Source organism: Heterodontus francisci, chromosome 36 (genome assembly GCF_036365525.1).
Source record: "Heterodontus francisci isolate sHetFra1 chromosome 36, sHetFra1.hap1, whole genome shotgun sequence".
Classification (NCBI taxonomy): domain Eukaryota; kingdom Metazoa; phylum Chordata; class Chondrichthyes; order Heterodontiformes; family Heterodontidae; genus Heterodontus; species Heterodontus francisci.
The window spans coordinates 44,254,737-44,268,660 of NC_090406.1; the positions used below are offsets into that span (position 1 = coordinate 44,254,737).

General features: G+C 43.2%; 1 protein-coding gene across 1 annotated transcript in view; it reads left to right on the forward strand.

The window, feature by feature from the left end:
* ankrd24 (ankyrin repeat domain 24) overlaps positions 1-10,191 on the forward strand; it is an 80,729-nt gene extending 70,538 nt beyond the window's left edge. The window contains exons 19-22 of the mRNA XM_068015909.1: positions 474-1,982; positions 4,689-4,856; positions 7,371-7,436; positions 10,114-10,191. Coding sequence (XP_067872010.1) covers positions 474-1,982; positions 4,689-4,856; positions 7,371-7,436; positions 10,114-10,191 — 1,821 coding nt within the window. The remainder of the gene's footprint in view (positions 1-473; positions 1,983-4,688; positions 4,857-7,370; positions 7,437-10,113) is intronic.
* Positions 10,192-13,924: the final 3,733 nt, after the last annotated feature.

The window sequence follows — 13,924 nt, forward strand, 5'->3', positions numbered from 1 at the left end:
CCAGTGATGCTTACAACCCAAGAGTGCATTTTACAAAACTCATGAACTCATTTATTTTAAACAGGTTAGCACTGCCAGTTAAGTGATGCTGATTGGAAAATCCAAATTCATGTGTCATAAGTGCTATATTGAGGCTGCCCTTCTGACTTGTCAGCTGTTTACTAACTTGTTGGGTTGGCCTGACTTGAAAAATAAGAAGATTGGAATGACAGAGAGAAGATAGGAACATGCAGGAAGGACTATCCAAAGTGTGCAAAACAGCAGCTTAGTGGGATTGGGATAGGGTTTGGGCCATGCAAAACAGACTTGCAAAGTTACATTGGGGCATTAAACAAACGTTGCCAACTATACCTGGATCCTACAAATGATTCTAAGCAAAGATAACTAACACAGACAATGCATGGTCAATTACAAAGTGAGTTACTAATCAGTATATAAGCTTCAACTTTATCACTCTTGCAATTTTTTTTCAGGAGTTGGAATATTTGCAGAAAGAAGCAAATGAAGGGGAATCATCAGGAAGCCTGGATTTTATCCCAGTTCTTCTCTATGATTCCTTACAAGCGGAGTTTGAGAAGCTGAAGGAACAGTATGAACAGATCCAAGCTACAGTCGTAGAGGAGGTTAACTCAGCAACCTCTGAAAAGCTGGTCTCAATGGAAACATACGAGCAACTAAAGGTGCAACATGAGCAAGAAGTTCAAAAGCTGCAAGAAGCTCTGGATGAGCTCAAGGCCAAGACAGACTCGAAGGTAGAAGTTCCATCCGCAGATGTGAAATCAGAAGAGAAAGACATGGCAGAACACGAGAGCCAAGATATTCAAGAACTCATTAAAAAATTGAAGGAAACCCAAGACAGATATGAGGCAGCAACGACTGAGGTTCAACAACTAGAAGAGCAGATTCAACTGGGAATTCTTTCAGTAGAAGTAAATGAAACTACAAGAAACACAGAGACAATAAAAATGATCACTGAACATGAGTTAGAGAGTGATAAGATGGAACTGCTGCGAGCAGGTAAAGTCAAAGTAGAAGAGGAAAAGGTGAAAGCGTTGGAGGAGAAAGTGAATGAAATGGAGAAGACTTTGACTCACAGTGTCCCTTTGGAAGAGTACAATGAAATGAGAATGTCATTAAATAATTCACTTGAAGAAATTTCTAAAGAGAATTCCCTGCTAATAGAAAAATACAACAAGGCAGAAGATGAGCTCAAAGAACTGAAGAGAAGCCATTTTGGAGAGTCCAATGAAGCATCCAGAGAAATCAAAGAACAGTTAGAAGAGCTGAGCAAAGCCCACAATGAATTGCAGGATAAATGCAGAGAGCTTCAAATACAATATGAAACAAAAGTTGAAGAACTCAGGACAGTACAATCTTTGTATGTCCCAAAAGAGGAGCATGAAGAGGTGAAGGATAAGTTAAGTAAGTCCCTCAGTGAAGCCAACAAACAGCTTTCTGATTTAAAAGTAAAAAACAATGCAATCCAGCAAGAAATCACAAGGATTCAAGATGAGGTGGAACATCAAAGGACGAGTTACATATCTCAGAATGAGCATGTGAAAATGAAGGAATCACTTGAAAAATCCCTGCAGGATGCAAAAGGGATGGTAACTAAAATGAAGGATCAATTGGCCATGAAAGAAAAAGAGATTTCACAGAGACAGGAGGAACTGGAGATAATGAAAGGACAAACTATTCAAAAAGAAGAGCATGAAAAGATTGCGACCTCACTGAAGGCTGAGGTAAATTCTTTGATAATTAAATTAAACGATCTGACCAAGAAACATGAGAAGACCTGCACTGAGGTGTTTCAGGTACAGAGGGAGGCACTCTTTATGAAGAGTGAAAAGAATGCTGCAGAGGAACAGGTGATTGCAGTGCAGAAACAGCTCAACGACTTCAAATCTGAGTCAGAGAAAATCATGGAACTGCATAAACACATCGAGGACTCCGCTGGTCTTGTTAAGGAAAAGGATAAGAAGGTATTGAAAGATTTCACAATCCTTCAAGTCTTCAGCAATGTAGAATCAATATTATCTCATGTATCTGACCGCTCTTAGATGTTTTTGCTGTGCATTCTGAGATTTAATTACCAGTTATTTTTAGTATCGTCTCTTGATGGATGCATGGAATGATGCAGGCCTCTTAGTTAATAAAAATTACTCCTTCTACCAACCATGTGCAATCTATCCAGTGATGGACCAACTGCATTGATTTAATCTCCTGCATAATGATTCCAGTAAATCTCAAGGCTTTGCCGAGTTTCCCTGCTCTGTCATTGGGAACTACACTACAACCTGCTTTTTGAGACCCTTTTCCAAAATGACTTTACCTCACTCACTCTCTCCTTTCCTTCAAGAGCCTCCTAAAAGCCTATCTTTTTGACTGTGCTTCCCTTCTTCCGTTAATGTTTCCCATCTTCTGTGTAGTACCCGATTCCCTCTATTGTGACCTTCTCTGAGATCATCTCCAAAATGAAACCGCTGATTGTAAATTGTTGTTTTAGTCGACGTATTTATAATAATTGTAAGTTTGGCTAATACAAGTGCCAGGTTATTGCAGTGGTAGCACTTTTACCTCTAAGTCCAAAGGCTTCTAGCCTTATTCCTGACTTGAGCCCATGATCAAGACTATACTGTCAGACATGTTGTCTTTTAGATGAGATGTTAAACTGAAGTCTCTTCTGTTTGTTCAAGTGGATGTTAAAGATCCCACAGTCCGATTTGAAGAATAGTGGGAGAGTTTTCCTAGTGTTTCAAGCAAGAAGATCACAAAATAATTAGGAATGAGAATGGCCATTCATCCCACCTTAATGCTTGCACCCAGAATAACTGTAAACTATCTCACATGCACCATTGCTATATCTAATAGTCCCTTAAATGATTCCAGCATTTTTGCTCCATCACTCTGCTCAGGAGTCCATTCTAAGTGTTGATCAATCTCTGTATGAAGAACGACCTTCTCCTGATATCCTAAGTTACCCTTTACTAGTTTGAAATGATGTGCCCTTGTCCTACTCCCACAGTTTAATCTAAACTAATATTTCTGGAATCCATACCAACGTACTGTCTTACATCTGGGTGGAGACTCTAGCAACTAACCCCAAGCTGAGCATCGGTGAGCAGGTTATTGCTGTGTAAGTGCTGCTTGATAGCACTATTGATGACACCTTTCATCACTTTGCTGATGATTGAGAGTAGACTGATGGGAGTGAAATTTGCCAGATTAGCCAGATTTGATTGGATTTGTCTTGTTTTTTGTAGACATACCTGGGAAATTTACCACATTGTCGGGTAGATGCCAGTGTTGTAGCTAATTGGGGAAAACCTTGCCTTAAGTCTTAACCACACACCCATCCCAGAATTGTAACTTTAAATTTAGTTCATTGCAATTGCTCCTTTAATTGAATAACAGAATCCACAGGAAATACTAAGGGCTGGAATTTGTGGAGGAGGCGGGGCTCCTGGTGCCCGGCCAAAATGACAGGGGGGCCCCCGCCTTGGCCTGTTCGTGCACCCCCTGGAGCTATCTCCCGCTGTTTTTCGGTCTAAGTGTCCTGCGCCAAGATCCTGGGAGCAGTGGCCACTGCTGGCATTGCAGAGGCCTTGGACCCAGGCCCAGCACTGGAACCCCGGACATTCGGTAACTGAGGCAGGGTCGCTAGGACCAGTCCGGAAGGCCCCAGGGAGGGGGATTTGGGACACAGTTGTAAAGTCCAGGGGGAGGGGAGGGGCGGTCCTGGGACGTGCATTGTTTCATGGTCGGGGCCTTCCGTGGGCCACAAATTGCCAACAGAGGAGGGACCCCCGCCCACGCTGCTCAAACCTGCCTCATTTTAAAAGGTGCCCTCCCCACATGGCGGAGGCCCCCCCCAGCTGCTGGTTAGATATCAGCGGTAGCAGGAAGAGGCCCTTAACAGGCTGTTAATAGGCCACTTAAGGGCTTCAATTGGCCTTTGGGCAGGAAGGCCGTTGTCGGCCTATTCCGGCCCCTGCAAGATCGCTTGACAATCGGGTGGTGATGGGCCCTCTGCCCCTTGCCACCCATCGTGATTCTATGGGCTGCCCCCACCTCCTACCTCGCCTCATGGGGGCCAATAGGATCCAGCCCTAAAACTTACTGTGCACATTTCAGTGCTTGTTTATTTGCATTGTTCTGTTATGGCGAATTGAGAGAGAAGGAGTCAAGACAGATTTAATTTCTTAGTACAATTTAATTGCAAGACAATTAGTGTTGAGCAAATTGCTCTTGATTACCTTCTACAAAGCTATCAGTTAATGAATTAATGCATTGGGAAATGTTTCTTTCCAGATAGTTACATTCAAGTGTGTATGTCAAATGCCCTTTCACCCCCACCCCCCCCCCCCCCCATGAGAATGGGGAAGTCAGGATATCTTATTATTATAATAAAAGCAAAATACTGCAGATGTTGGAAATCTGAAACAAAAACAAGAAATGTTGGAAATACTCAGCAGGTCCGGCAGCATCTGTGGAGAGAGAAACAGAGTTAATGTTTCAGGTCAGGTCAATCTGTTGAAAGGTAACTGACCGAAAACGTTAACTCGCTTCTCTCTCTACAGATGCTGCTGGACCTGCTGAGTATTTCCAGCATTTCTTGTTTTTGTATCTTATTATTATCTCTGGAATGTTCCTTGCTGCTGGTTTCCTGTTGTAATTCTTTTTTGTAGATAACCGAGCTCTCCAAAGAGGTGTTTAAACTGAAGGAGGCTTTGAACAGTCTGTCGGAGCAGTCCAACACTACAGTGCTACTTCCCAAACCAACTTCCCAAACCCACCAACAGCATGCAGAAACCATGCAGAGGCAGCAGATCAGATTACTACAGCAGCAGCTAGCAGTAAGTAGGGCATTCTGCTGCAGTGGGGGATGGGTAGGAGAATAACACAGGTACAAGAATTGCCAGATGGAGAAGAACCAAGGGTTAATGAGTTGGTCTTCTACCATCCTAGTAGTCACATGATACAACGAGAATGGAGTTGTTAACATAGGAACGGAAGAAGACCATTCAGCTTCATGAGGCTGTTCCACTATTCAGTTAGGTCATGCTTGATCTGTCCCTTAGCTCCCTTTAATCGCCCTTGTTCTAAACTCTTTGATAGGCACCCCCACAAAAATCTATCGCTCTCAGTCTTTGTGTGAAAAAATGCTTCCTTATTTCACTCCTGAATAGCCTGACCTGAAATTTTGTTGACAAATCATAGCAATCAATCTCTACCAATTATTCTGCAATAGACCCAGACATGAGGTGAGCAAAACTTACCATTGGTGGAGAGCTTTGGGAAGCAGAAGCCCAAAGTCACCCGGTCCTCCCAAGTATGTTGCACTGACCATGTCATGTCTCAAATTACTTAAACATTTTATCCCAAAACGTTATTTTCTGAAAGAAATCTATCTAAATTGCATTTGAATGAATGAACTCTATCTGCTTCCACTGTCTCCCCAGTGAGCCTGTTCTATAGATTAACCACTCGTTCACTGAACTAAATACTAGGGCCTATGGTTTTCTGGACAAAATTGTGGAATGCAATTTCCAATAAAATGGTAAAAGTTCTGAGCTGAATTTTGTTCTGCCCTTAGAGGCAGGCACAGAGGGGGGAGGAGGGGTGGGGGTGGGCGTTTGTGGGGGGGGACACAAACAAAATGGCAGGGGTTGGCGTTCCCAATGTTGCCCGGCCCCCTGATGTTTTGTTGGGGTGGGGAAGGCAGAGGATGGCCTACCTGTCACAGGCTAATTGAGGCTTTAAATAATTAACGGAAACCTAAGGGCCTCTTCTCACCTCCACTTCAATTTAATTGAAGATGGAGGGGCTCGCCACCACGAGACATGCCAGGTAAAGCCTAGAGGCCTCCTAGCAGGGTCAGAGGAGTCCCTCCTTTTGGGGGCATTCCAGGGCCTCAGGAGGGCCCCCTCAGCAGCGAGTGTCATGTGAAGACCTCCCCTCAACCTTACCAGCACCACCCCTCCCCCAACCCGTCACGGGGACCTGCCTGAATGCCCCTGGCAACCCCGACCCCATTTTCCTCCCGAGCTCTCCTCCTATATTTGTTGCCAGTACTGCAGAGCTGCAGGCCCTCTGATTGGCTGGCAGGTCTTGGAGGCAGGAGCTCGTCTCCGAAAGGGATGGTTTCCCCGACAGCAGGCAGTTAATTGGCTGCCCACCATTAAATAGCTGTGGGGGTTCGACAGAGGGCCAAGGTGGGGTCTCCCCGCTGCTGCTAGGACCCCCATCACCAGAATAAAATCCAGCCCTCTGAATCTTCTGTGATAAACATTATATCTGATTTATTCACTCACTCTAAACTAATTACCCTGATGCCAGTGACTAACAGGATGAATGGATTAAATCCCAGCTTCCCCATTCTCTCCATAGAAATGAAGTTCCTCATCCCTGGCACCATTCTAGTAAATCTCCTCTGCACCCTCCCCATGGCCTTGAAATCCTTCCTGAGGTGTGCCCAGAATTAGACATAAGCCTGCCAATTGTGGTTTGTGCCAAGTGGCATGGGAGAGGTGAAGTAAGAGATATAAGGGCATGGTGGAGGGAAGAGATGGTGGTGGCGTTCAGGCAGAAGAAAGGTTGTAGATGTAGGTAAGTGCTGTTAGGGAACTGGATAGTCAAATAGCAAGTTAGAACCCTCTTTGACCAGAGTGCAGCATGAAGGCTTAGTTGTGCAAGTGTTGTTTTAAGTGGGTGATGAGTATGCTGGTACCAAGGGTGGGCATAACAGTGTCTCGTCTGTTACCTTACCAGGTCTGCTGAGGGCATTGAACTTTTCCTGGTCCTGTTTTACTATCATGTGATGAAGGAGTTGGCACTCAGTGCCAGTACCTTCTCTTTTAGCTGGCACACGAGCTACATTTCTGGGTGGGTTGGTGGCTCCCTCTCACAACCAGAAGACTCTGCCTCTTTTCTTCGAATTCCTTGAGGAAGGTTTGGAGATTCCAAGTTAGTGAAATTCTGCTTTCTTCTCTGGTTTGGTGCCCTGACCAATATAATAAAAATATTGCAGTGAAGTTATTTGGAAGTGAAGTGAAAGAGCCAAATACTAATCCTCTTTTACCTGGATGCACCCTCTCCCCCTGCTGAATATTGTAGGCTGTACTGTGCTATTAAAGGCTGCACAGGAGTTTCTTACACCCATTTTACACCAATTGACTGCACTAATAGGAATGCAAATGAGCAAACCCAAAAACTTGTGTGCAACTTTGTCTACTGGCCACTGGTGGGCGCTTTTTTTTAAAAAGGGCAGCAGTGGCTTAATCCATTTTGAGGAAATTCTCGGCCAATTTGTCACAAAATGTCATTGTTTGGAAATGCTCCAGTAAAAATGGGTCTGTTGTTCTTGACAGCAAGCAGAGAGCGACCATAGAGCCATTGTGACTATTTATCGATCACATCTCCTTTATGCGGTTCAGGTAAGAAGCTCAATGTCAAGATCACATTTCTGACAGTTTACTCGCCAGAGACCAGTTGGATCTGGAGCATGAGTTGATTGAGAATGAGCACTAAAGAGATTTATGGTGGCTTCAGTGGCTTCTGTTTGTGATGTATACTCTCCACTGAGGACAAACACCCTGGTACACACTTTCATTTTTGCACATTTCCACGTATTTTGTTGGCTTATGGTTCCCGCTCCCTGACATCATCTCCATTCCCTTAGGCTTTGACTTTCTGGGAAGTCAGGTGATGGCCTGCTCCTGGCCTACCACCAATGAAGCCTGTCCATTGTCAGGAGGCGAGTGACAATGGCCTGGTGGAGATTCCCAATCCTATTTTCTTTCCTCTCCGACTATGGGTTTGTAAATTGAAGAAATTGTACCCAAGAGCTGACAGATATCTTACAGCTTAATGAATGCTCCATCAATGCTGCTTCCGAAAGTAAAAACAAAACTGAGAATGCAGCAGTTCTGGGATTTTACTAAAGGAAAATGCTAAAAAAAATGCAGGTCTGTCAACATCTGGAAACAAAACGTAGGTTAACATTTTGGATATTTGAACTGTTGTTGGCAAGGGTAGTGTTGGCATATTCCTGGAGATTTCATTACATGACCTCCCCCCACCAACTGTCCCACCCAATCAAATTGCCTCCTTTTCCATCTCTACTACTCTTATAATGAATAAATGAAAGTTCAAAGAAAGTGAGAAGAATACACAATTTGTTTTTCAATGCCTCTATGATGTTTCTCCCAGTTGTTGCGTGCAGCAGTCTCCAGGAAATTAAGCTTTAATTTCTTGGGACTCCTGGAGGGTTGGCAAATCAAAGCAAGGATGATTTCCAAGTGGCTGGGAGTTCCTCAGAGAAGGAAGATAGAATGTACAGTACTTGCGTTAATATTATGAGTGTTGTACGACACAAAACATCAAAGTATCTGCAGCAGCTCTTTTGTTATTGACATAGAATGGAGGTCTGGCATAAGCACTAGCAACTCTTGTGGTGCTGCCCCTGTCATAATCCAGCAATGGATGGGCAACCCTCAATGCTGGACAGGGAGAACTCTCCAACGTGCTGGAGACCAATCTTACTACTGGTCTGCCTGGCTTTGCCTGCACTGAGTTGGGAACAGCAGATGACGTTATCTCAGCCACTTACACTGTCACTGGTAAAAGAAGAAAAGCAATAAAGGAATAACTTAAATCAAAACAGAAAGTGCTGGAAATACTCAGCAGGTTCGGCAGCATCTGTGGCGAGAAAAACAGAGTTAATGTTTCAGGTCTGTGTGACCCTTCATCAGAGCAGAACAAAAGAAATAACTTTCATTCGCACAGCACCTTTCATGACCTCAGAATGTTCCAAAGGGCTTTACAGCCAATTAAGTACTTTTTGAAGTGCAGTCTGTTGTAATGTAGGAAACGCAAAGCCAATTTACACACAGCAAGCTCCCACAAACAGCAATGAGATAATGACCAGACAATCAGATTTATTAATGTTGGCTGAGTGATAAATATTGGCTAGGAGACTGGGGAGACCTTCACTGCTTTTCTACAAAATAGCCCTGTGAGATCTTTTGCTTCCACCTGAGAGAGTAGACAAGGCCTTGATTTAATATCTCATCCAAGCAACAGCATCTCCTACCGTGTAGCACTCCCACACTGCTTCACTGGATTGTTAGCCAATATTATGAGCTCAAGTCTCTGAAGTGGGATTTAAACCTAGAATCTTTTGAGTCAGAGGAAAGAGTACAACCCATTGAGCTATGGTATGCAAGTATAGACTTGATAATGCACTGAAGTTACTGGGAGTGAGCCAAACCTTTTGTATTTCTATGTAAACTCCTTTAGTTTTAAAGTTGTGCATGCATGGGTAAGAGGAAATCCTGGGGCTAAGAGACAGAGAACTCCATTACTCATCAAAATAAAAGCAAAATACTGCAAATGCTGGAAATCTGAAATAAAAACAGAAAGTGCTGGAATTACTCAGCAGGTCAGGCAGCATCTGTGGAGAGAGATGGTACCGATGCACAGTGGCAGCAGTGTGTACCATCTACAAGATGCACTGCAGCAATGCACCAAGGCTCCTTAGACAGCACCTTCCAAACCCGCGACTTCGACCAACTAGAAGGACAAGGGCAGCAAATGCATGGGAATACCACCACCTGCAAGTTGCCCTCCAAGTCGCACACCATCCTGACTTGGAACTATGTCGCCGTTCCTTCACTGTTGCTGGGTCAAAATCCTGGAACTCCCTTCCTAACAGCACTGTGGATGTACCTACCTCACATGGACTGCAGCGGTTCAAGAAGGCAGCTCACCACCACCTTCTCAAGGGCAATTAGGGATGGGCAATAAATGCTGGCCTATCCAGAGACGCCCACATCCCATGAATGAATAAAAAAAACAGAATTAACGTTTCAGGTCTGTGACCTTTAATCGGAACAGGCCTGAAAGGTCACAGACCTGAAACGTTAACTCTGTTTCACTCTCCACAGATGCTGCCTGACCTGCTGAGTAATTTCAGCACTTTCTGTTTTTATTCCATTACTAATCACTCTGCTTATAATGTAACTCAAAACTCTGAAACTTGGTATAAAAAGGAAACTGAGGTGAGACTTATCACTGGTAAAATTACCTGATTTGTTGTGTTCCTTGTTGCAGGGTCAGATGGATGAAGATGTCCAAAATGTCTTACTTCAGATCTTAAAAATGCACAAACATCACGAGAAGGCCATGTGACACTTTTTAAGATGGCAACAATGGTATTTTAATGATAATGAGCTAGTTCTCACCCCTGACGTCAAGTTTCAAACTATTTAATACTTTTTTTCTTTTTCCTTTTTCCTTTTTTCAAGAGCTGTTAAGAGAAACAGAGAAATAGGCTCTGTGGTGTTGCACTTATTTTATCGAATGGTCAAGGTGTGAAGATGAAAGCAGTCTGAAGAAAGAGGCAGTTCTAGTTGCAGGCCTACACTGAGTGTACTGGTGTGGACTCTGAACCAATAAAGTGGAAATACTTCAATTTTATGTTGCTCTTTTATTAACACTTGAAGCTTCTGCATCCACTTTTCTGTCTTGACCATTCTTGGGTGCTGGATGGTAAGTCGCCTTGGAAGTTGTTTGATGATGAATGGGAGGACATGAATTGATGGGGACCAATGGGGAAATATGCCAGGGGTGGTTGGTTGTTTGGTTGCTGACTGCTTTGTGTCAATGCCATTGGGAAGGAGAACAGAAAGTGTGGCCGTTGTATTTCCTTGTGACATGGGTCCACTGGAGCAACCGTAAGTGAACCTTAATAAGGCCATCCCTGCCATCCTGAGTAGCAATGTGAGCAGCTGGGGTTGCACTGCCCTCATCATCCTCTTCCTTTTCTTCCTCCTCTCCCTCCAAATCATCCAGGACATGAGCTCTTGGCTGTTCTTCCTACAGATCCAGACCTCACTGCTGCACAATGTTGCGCAGAGCACAGCACACCAGGACCATCCTGGAGGCCCTGGCTGGTGCGTACTGAAGGATGCCTCCAGATTTGACTAGACACCAGACGTGCATCTTGAACATGCCAATGGCCTGTCAATCACATATCTGGTAGTCATATGGCATTCATTATGGTGCTGTTGGGTTTCAGTGGTTGGGATTCTGAGAGATATCATCAGGCAAGTTTGAATAGGAACATAGGAGTAGGAGGCAAGTCAGCCCATCGAGCCTGCCCCACCATTCAATACGATCATGGCTGATCTTTTACTTCAATGCCTTTTTCCCACACTATCCTCATATCCCCGTATGTCATTTGTATTTAGAAATCTGTCAATCTCTGCTTTAAACATACTCAATAACTGAACTTCCACAGTCCTCTGGAGTAGAGAATTCAAAAGATTCACAACCCTCTGAGTAAAGAAATTTCTCCTCATCTCTGTTCTAAGTGGCTTCCCTCTTACTTTGAAATTGTGTTCCCTGGTTCTAGACTCCCCAAGCAGGGGAAACATCTTAGCTACATCTACCCTGTCTATCCCTTTAAGTATTTTGTAGGTTTCAATGAGATCACCTCTTATTCTTCGAAACTCTGAAGAATGAGTTATAAAGAGAGATTGGAGAGGCTGGGTCTGTTTTCCCTGGAGCGAAGGAGGCTGAGAGGGGACATGATAGAGGTATATAAAATTATGAGAGGGATAGATAGGGTAGATAGCCAGAATCTGTTTCTCATGGTAGGGGTGACTTAAACTAGAGGGCATAGATTTAAGATGAGTGGGAGGAGATTTAAAGGGGTAAATTTTTCACACAAAGAATAGTGGGTATCTGGAATGAGCTGCCTGAGGAGGTGGTGGAGGCAGGAACAGTAGCAACATTTAAGAAGTATCTGGACAGGTACTTGAATGAGCAAGGCATAGAGGGATATGGAATTAATACAGGCAGGTGGGATTAGTATAGATAGGCATTATTGTCGGCATGGACACGGTGGGCCAAAGGGCCTGTTTCTATGCTGTACGACTCTATGACTCTAATACAGTCCCAGTTTCCCCAACCTCGCTTCATAAGACAGTCCCGCCATCCCGGGAAGAAGTTTGGTGAACCTTCGTTGCACTCCCTCTATGGCAATAGTATCCTTCCTAAGGTAAGGGGACCAAAACTGCACACAGTACACCAGGTGTGGTCTAACCAAGGTTCTATATAATTGAAACAAGACTTCACTACTCCTGTACTCAAATCCTCTTGTGATAAAGGTTAACATACCATTAGACTTCTTAATTGCTTTCTGCACCTGCATGTTAGCTTTCAGTGACTTATTGACAAGGAAACCCAGGTCCCTTTGTACATCTACACTTTCTAATCTCTTACCATTCAAGAAATACTCTGCACCTCTATTCCTCCTACCAAAGTGGATAACCTCACATTGTTCCACAATATATTCCATCTGCCACATTCTTGCCCACTCAATAAGTCTGTCCAAATCCCCTTGAAGCCACTTTTCATCTTCCTCACAACACACCTAGTTTAGTGTCATCTGTGAACTTGGAAATACTACATTTGGTCCCCACATCCAAATCATTGATATATATTGTGCACAGCTGGGGCCCAAGCACTGATCCCTGTGGTACCCCACGAGTGCCAATGTGAGAATGACCCCTTTATTCCTACTCTCTGCTTTCTGCCTGTTAACCAATCCTTAATCCATGCCAGTACATTACCTCCTATCCCATGTGCTTTAATTTTGCTTACTAACCTCCTATGTGGGACTTTGTCAAAAGCCTTCTGAAAATCCAAGTATACCATGTCCACTGACTTCCCTTGATCAATTCTGTTAGTAACATCCTCAAAAAACTCCAACAGGTTCGTCAAACATGATTTCCCATCCATAAATCCATGTTGACTATGCCCAATCGGTTCATTATTATCCAAGTGTCCATTTATCACATCCTTTAGAATAGATTCTAGCATTTTCCCAAAGACTGATGTAAGGCTAACAGGTCTGTAATTCTCTGTTTTCTCTCTCCCTCCCTTCTTAAATAGTGGGGTGACATTTGCGACCTTCCAATCTGCAGGAACCGCTCCAGAATCTATCGAACTTTGGAAGATCACCAATACATCCACTATCTCCATAACTACCTCTTTCAACATCTGGGATGCAGAATATGAGGTCTTGGGGACTTATCAACCTTCAATCCCATTAATTTCTCCAATGCAACCTTCTTACCAAAATTAATTTTCTTCAATTCCTCATTCCTCCTAATCTCTTGGATCTCTAATTCTGGAAGATTTCTTGTATCTTCCTCAGTGAAGACACACAAAGTAATCATTTAGCTTTTCTGCCACTTCTCTATTCACGATTATAAATTCTCCTGACTCTGCTTCTAATGGACCTACATTTGTCTTAGCCAAAAGTTTCCTTTTTACATACCTATCGAAGCTTTTACAGTCCGTTTTTATATTTTTTGCCTACTTACATTCTATTCTATTCTCCCTTTATCAGTTTCTTCATCTTCCTTTGCTGTATTCTAAAATCCTCCCAATCCTAAGATTTACTACTATTTCTAGAACTTTATAGGCCTTTTCTTTTAATCCTATACAATCCTTAACTTCCTTTGTTAGTCACAGTTGACTGCCTTTACTTTTGGGTGTTTTTCTGCCTTGAAGGAATGTATAGTTGCTGTAAACTATGTAATATTTCTTTAAAGACCATCCATTGCCTATGTACTGTCATATCTTTTAATGTATTTTCCCAATCCACCTCATCCAATTTACTCCTCATACCTTCATAATTTCCTTTGTTCAAATTTAACACCCAGACTCAGATTGAATTACCTCACTTTCAAACATAATGCAAAATTCTATCATATTATGGTCACTCATCCTTAAAGGTTCTTTCACAACAAGATTATTAATTAGTCCTTTCTCATTACATAATACTAGATCTAAAATAGCCTGTTTTCTGATCGGTTCCTCAACATACTGCTCTAGAAAACCATCCCTAACA